The sequence below is a fragment of the Sander lucioperca genome, chromosome 3, assembly GCF_008315115.2.
Source record: "Sander lucioperca isolate FBNREF2018 chromosome 3, SLUC_FBN_1.2, whole genome shotgun sequence".
NCBI lineage: Eukaryota > Metazoa > Chordata > Actinopteri > Perciformes > Percidae > Sander > Sander lucioperca.
In genome coordinates this window covers 28,700,551-28,707,084 of record NC_050175.1, presented here as the reverse complement: position 1 = coordinate 28,707,084, position 6,534 = coordinate 28,700,551, and the positions used below count along the sequence as shown (strand labels likewise).

Sequence of the window (6,534 nt, the reverse complement as noted above, 5' to 3'; positions counted from 1 at the left end):
GTTGTGAGGAAGTGACATGGACCATCGCCTGGGGAGAAATAAAGGGACGATACAGGAGTTGGGGAAGAGAGGACATGAACCAACTCAAAAGAAACTATAATGATGTTAATGCATTTTGATGTCATGTATTTTCTTTTCATTCAAGATTAGTTTGGTTGTAATAATAATAATAATAATAATGATATGTGTACACTGTGTACATGTATGTAAACATCAATGCCCAGTCAGTTTGTCTGGTGTAATGCATGCTTTCATGTGTTATTTATGTGAGTGCTTTTGTGCGTACATCATACATATGTGCATGCCTGTGTGTGTGTGTGTGTGTGTGTGTGTGTGTGTGTGTGTGTGTGTGTGTGTGTGTGTGTGTGTGTGTGTGTGTGTGTGTGTGTGTGTTTGTGTGTGTGATGTCAGTCTGCCCACGGCGCTGCAGTAGAATGGGTTGTGCTGAATATAAATCAGGTGACTGAACAGGCGGGGGTTTCTTCCCAGACAAGCCCAGAAGATTGTGTAATGCCCACTCCTACATTACTGGTTTGCACACACACACACATATACACAACCCCTTCTCCACTTGGCGAAGAACACAACAAGCACTGTATTTACCAGTCTGCCTTCAGATAGACCACCCGCTTGGAGCTCGGACACTGAAGCTGACTGGACTCTATTCGGAGCTTTCAATAATCTGGACAGGACCTTGAATTCCTTCCTGTTGGTTTTAGTTTAATTGGATGTTTGGTGGCAGTCTTCTGGACTATAAGAAACTTGGACTTTCTCTGTCCCGTTTGGCTTTTGCCCTTTTATATTCACTGCTGTACTGGAATTGTATTCCGCTGTGAATGCTGAAGGTGGTGGGTGACCCTCAGAGAAGAGGAGCTGAAGTGGTAACAATGTGGATCCCGACCCCCAGCATGACTCTCCCTCAGCGCATGGTGTTGTACGGGACGTGTGTTGTGGCTTTGATGAACTCTGTGGGCCTCCTGGTGCTCTTGGTCCAGCAGAATCAGCAACGCGTCTTGCTGGAGCAGACAGAGGTGAAGCTGACTGAGGTGGAGCAGAGCTCCGTGGTGGAGTTCATCCAGGAGGTGCCGAGAGGAGCGGCGGGGATGCGGGCGAGCGCAGGGGAACATCCGCAATACCAATACCAGTACTCCAGGAATAAGAGAAGTGAAGAGCTGGAGAAGGAGCTACAGCAGGAGCTTCACCAGGAGGAGGGACAGGAGGTCAGCCAGGAGGTGGGAGAGGAAGCAGAGAAGAAGATGAAGGATGAGATGAAGCACAAGCACAGACACGGCCAGAGTTACCACAAGGCACACGTGCAGGATGACATGATGATGATGATGACCTACTCCATGGTCCCGGTGAGATGAGAAACCTGCTGGTGGATTGGATATGAAAGAGTGCAGGAAAATTTGATTTATAAATACTGTACACAGTCTATAGTGTCTTACATTATCTTGGTATTGCTGACTAATGCTGCATCACCAACCGGTCGAAATGGAGACTGGTCCTGGGGCCCATGGCCATCAGGGGGTCTAAAGGTTCCAGGTCCAACTTGTGGTCATTTGATTAATTGCAAATTTGTTCGGTTATGCTGTATGCCACACTGGCACAATACGAACTGAAACACCTGCATTATAACGTAATCCCAAGGCCCTCAAGTACATTTTCCTATACTTGTACTGTATGTACTTGTACTTTACAGTATTTCAGAGGAAGTGGAATGTAGGTGGTTAATCTGGCCCTGTTGCTTACATTTATTGCATTGCTACAGTATATATACCAGCTGAGATCAGTTGCATTGTTTTTTTAATCAGGGCAGCAGTTTTCAGATTACATTATGTGCTTACATAATTGCAAAAGGGTTCTTGACTGTTGTAGAAAGAAGTGGCTGATCCTTAATGCAATATCTACATTGCCCATTATCAGCAACCATTCATCCAATGTTCCAAAGGCACGTTCAGTTTACTAATCTGATTATCTAGATTTACTAATCTGATTAATGATCATTTTAAAAGTCTAACTGAGAAAACATTGGAGAACCCTTTTGCAATTATGTAAACACATAATGTAATCTGAAAACTGCTGCCCTGGTTAAAAAAACAATGCAACTGATCTCAGCTGGTATTCTGTCTATAATGTGGAAGAGTGGAATGGAAATTTCTAAGTGACCCCAAACTTTTGACCGGTAGTGTATATTTTAATCATGTTTTGAAATGTTCTCTTTCTCTTCAGATCAAATTGTTGATCGACATTTGCAACAGCACCAAGGGAGTATGCATCGCCGGTATGTCTTACTCATATACTTTAAACTACCTGCTCATGTCCAAATTATCACTTTTTATTTTCTAACATCCTCAAACCTTCTGTTGCAGGACCACCAGGACCGCCTGGTAAGTAAAGTCTTCATTCTGGATCCAAATAAAAAATCTAGCCATACTCTATGTCTCCTTTGTGGTTTAGTGACCCATATCTTAGCTGAATGTGTTTTCCATTCAGCCCATGGTGAGGACTTGTTTGTATTACTGTAGGTTTGCCCGGTCTGGATGGTATGCCCGGCCACAATGGGACTGATGGCATCCCCGGTCTGAATGGACTGCCCGGGGCTGATGGGAAAAGAGGAAAAAAAGGTAAGGAATAATGAGGCTCTATTCTGTTTTTACTTACCATCCATTTTTATCAATGCCTTGAGCAATGCTGGCCATTTTAGCGAAGAACTACGGGTACACAATGTAACAGTCAAAGGGTTGAGTATAACCTGAGGTTAGAAATACCAAAATACCAAGAAGCAGCCACTTAAAATCATGCACACACACAAACTCAAAACATACCAACACATTACACACACAACACATCTATCAATTTATCCTAATGACGTCAGATTTGATTCCCAGCAGAGGACTGAAGAGGTTGAAACAGCTGCCTTTCTCTCATATTCTTAGCTAATATTATTCATCTCTGTGGTTTTAGGCTTCAGCTAAATGGACCGGAAAACTCATACCCAGTATTCTCCCACTTCACTGCATGATTCACCCTAGGGAATCAATGGAATAATTCATGGTTTTAACAATAGGGAAAAGTGTATTGAGTTTATGAATGCAATCTTGGAGCTATTTTGCATAATGTCCTCTGTCAGGTGAGAACGGGGAACCAGGTGAAAAAGGAGAGCGAGGAGAGGCTGGTCCGCCGGGAGAGAAGGGACAACCCTCCAATGATGTCATCATTGAGGGCAAGTAAAACTTTTGACTCATTACTTATAACTTATAACTCATAACCATTTTGCATCCCTAACTTTAAATTAAAATGACGTTAAGAGTTTGAAGAGAAAAATGTCTTTAAAAATGCCCAGATCTGGGACACAAAAAAACGTTTTCATCCAGAGGGTTTAGATGTTGTCCTCTCTTCTTTGTACAGGTCCTCCTGGCCCTCCTGGCCCCCCAGGACCTCCTGGTCCCCCAGGACCTCCTGGCCCTCAGGGGCCTCCCAGAACAAGGCACCACAGAGCCAACCTTCAAGCTGCTCATACCCTGGGTATAGAGGCCTTTGTTGACTTATATCAAACATGTACTCTGCAGTTGAGATTGAAAGTTCATTCTTGACATTGGAAACAGTAGCTGGCAAAGTCTGTGTAGTCTGAAGCTTTCAAACGCATCACACAATCCACCAGTTTGTACAGTTGTCATGGAATTGTATTTATTTTTCTGAGCAGTTTAAGGACTTGAATGAAAAGTCCTTTAAGTGAGGCAATTTGAATGTCTACTGTAGCTACATATCCATGAAAATCCGGGCAGCTCCATCTGGCAAAGAAGATATGATAAAAAAAAAAGCTCCAGAACATCTAATACATGGTCCTTGTTGTGAGATAGTTTTGTTAAGTACACACCGTGTGTGACCACAGTGAATAACGTAAGATGAAATTGTTTCCAACAGGGCTGTTACATGCAATTCCAAATGATGAAACCTCATCAGTAAAGGAGGCTGTAAAACTACACGGGAAGCCTGCTAAGAAGAACGGTGTGTTTTCAAAGAAGTGTGTCTACATGTAGGCTACTATATGTGCCATGTGGCAGAGATGTGACGCATGATGTTATTTTGTTTCCCCTCAGAGTGCCTGATTAAGTCTCTGATCAACCCCAGAAATGTGACAAAGATGGAGAGCACATTTGGCACATGGATGAAAGACACCGCTCAGCTGAACGATGAGCGAATTTGGGTGGCGGAACACTTTTCTGGTAGGTTGGTTACAAAGGACCATCAGCGTGGATACTGATGTGTCAAGGCAATGCAGGGATGTTAGACTAGAAGAAGGTATACTTTATTATTCCCGCAAGGGGAAATTAATAAAGTATACCCTATACTTCTTCTATAGGAGCTCTAATAGGCTTGACATTATTTTCTTAGCAGTGAACATTTTGCTCTTTGTTCCCCAGGTCGTGCTGTGAAGGAGTATAAAAGCATCGCCTCCTTCCAGAACAGCAGCAGCGACACTGTGGATGTCAGAAAGTTTTACCAAGGCTGCGGCCACACTGTTCACAACGGTTCCTTCTATTATCACATCGCTGGTACTTCCAGCATTGCCAGGTAAGCTGATAGTACAGTGTAATGCAGAGTTAGAAGCTTTGCTATCATTTCCATTCCCTCTAGTTAACAACTCGCCGCTTGTTTGTTCACAGATTTGACTTCCATACCAAGAAGCTTCACACTCTTACTATTGACAACGCGTTGTACCACAACCTCGCCTACCTGCTCCACAACTCCAAGACCTATTTCAAACTGGCAGCAGATGAGAATGGCCTGTGGCTGATCTTTGCCTCCAGTGTGGATGAGAGCATCACTGTGGCCCAGCTGGACCAGAAGACCTTCTCCGTCACGTCCTACATAAACACCACCTACCCCCGTACCAAGGCCGGCAACGCCTTCATCGCCTGTGGTGTCCTGTATGTCACAGACACCAAGGACACCAGAGTCACATTTGCTTTTGACCTGCTGAAAGGAAAGCCGGTCAACGTGACCTTTGACCTGAGGTCTCCAGGCGGAGTGCTGGCAATGCTCTCCTACAGCCCGAAGGACAGACACCTCTATGTGTGGGATCACAGTTACGTCAGGCTCTACGTGGTCCACTTCATCTCTGACGAGTAAAAAACCTACTGTCTGAACATGGCAGACAACCTGCAGACATGACTGTTAAATAGTGAGAGCAAATGCCTGCTGACTACCAACTATCCACTCCATTGTTGGATATTGGTCATATTTAGATTTTCAAGAGAGATACGTACACACGTCACTGTCACCGTTATTTTCCTGTAGAGCATTCCTGTCAGTAATGGGTTGTTGAAAATTCAGTTTCACTGAAAGAAATCAGTTTTTGGTCAGTAATTATTGTAATATTGTTAAAAAATAAATCCTGCTGTATTTGTATCTTATTTTACATCTTATTTTATTTTACAAGGTGGAGTTACTAACAGTGTGAAAACGTTTTATCATTTTGTATCAAACAGTTCATAATTTATACAAATTGAACTTATAACTTACTTTTGTGTCAAACTGTGTTGTTACATTATTTAGTGTATTTGCATGACAATGATCTTTTATGTATTTTTATATAAATGTACATGTTATCCCCTTGATATTCTGTACATACAGTCCACCCGCCTTTGTAATGAAGCAGCACAGTCCCTGCTGGTTGCTTATTCCTCTGGACAGAAAAACAAAAAAAAAAAAAAAACAGCTTCAAATCACCCTGATGAAATAAAAAGAATTTATTCACTTTACAAAGGTAAAACTCTGACCATGACCTGTTCTCTCTCACACACCTCCAGGCTCAAGTGCCCTAGTAAGCATCTACCCATGATATTGGCTTCTTTTGCATTATTACATGCACACACACACACACCAGTAGGACCATTGGTAAAACACTTAAGCTACATACAGTACACATAGTGGGCAGAAAGAGGGAGAGAAACACAAATCTCTTTAATAAATACCATACATACACTTAACAAAAGTTACAACTAATCCAGCTGGTATGATACAAACCAAAAAATAAAGAAATGCTTTCATGTTTGTACAAGCTGTTGTGGTATTTCATATATATATATATATTTATATCATTTATATATTAAAACTATTTCAAACGTTTTACTACTAGGCCAAATAAAGCCAGACATTCATTTGTATATAACAGTTTCTTCTTCAATATCCTATTTATTTGAAATAAACGTTTAGTGTCTCCAGAATTTGAGTGCAAATATCTATTCCTTATGGATAAAACAGTAAAAACAACTAGCGAGGTAACACACACTTACATACAGTAGACTGTGTTGCACATCTCCCAGTCAGATACAGTAAAACCCCTTACATTCCCTAAAATAAAAGGCAATACGTTAAACAGGAATGGTCAACCAAACAAACACAAACCTATAAATAATTTAAATACAATAAAAAAAAATATATATATCTTGTGCAAAACCAGAAGTGAACCTTTGTGTTTCTGCTCTTGGGGGTGGGGGGGCATTCAGGTTTGGACCAGACGGATGG

At 41.9% G+C, this 6,534-nt stretch overlaps 1 protein-coding gene across 1 annotated transcript; it reads left to right on the top strand.

Annotated features, from left to right (window-relative positions):
• The first annotated feature begins 608 nt into the window (after positions 1–608).
• gldn (gliomedin) lies at positions 609–5,779 on the top strand. Its single transcript, XM_031306304.2, has 10 exons — positions 609–1,358; positions 2,233–2,284; positions 2,373–2,390; positions 2,529–2,627; positions 3,134–3,226; positions 3,412–3,528; positions 3,928–4,011; positions 4,104–4,229; positions 4,428–4,578; positions 4,671–5,779. Exons 1-10 carry the CDS (start codon positions 837–839, stop codon positions 5,134–5,136), a joined length of 1,728 nt encoding a protein of 575 aa, XP_031162164.1. The 5' UTR covers positions 609–836; the 3' UTR covers positions 5,137–5,779.
• Positions 5,780–6,534: the final 755 nt, after the last annotated feature.

Bases quoted from the DNA above. Each gene is read 5' to 3' on its own strand.
- gldn (XM_031306304.2), top strand. From the start codon at position 837: ATGCTGAAGGTGGTGGGTGACCCTCAGAGAAGAGGAGCTGAAGTGGTA. The intron at 2,628-3,133 runs GTAAGGAATAAT...GTCCTCTGTCAG, and splicing joins TGGGAAAAGAGGAAAAAAAG to GTGAGAACGGGGAACCAGGT. The intron at 4,230-4,427 runs GTAGGTTGGTTA...TTTGTTCCCCAG, and splicing joins GGTGGCGGAACACTTTTCTG to GTCGTGCTGTGAAGGAGTAT.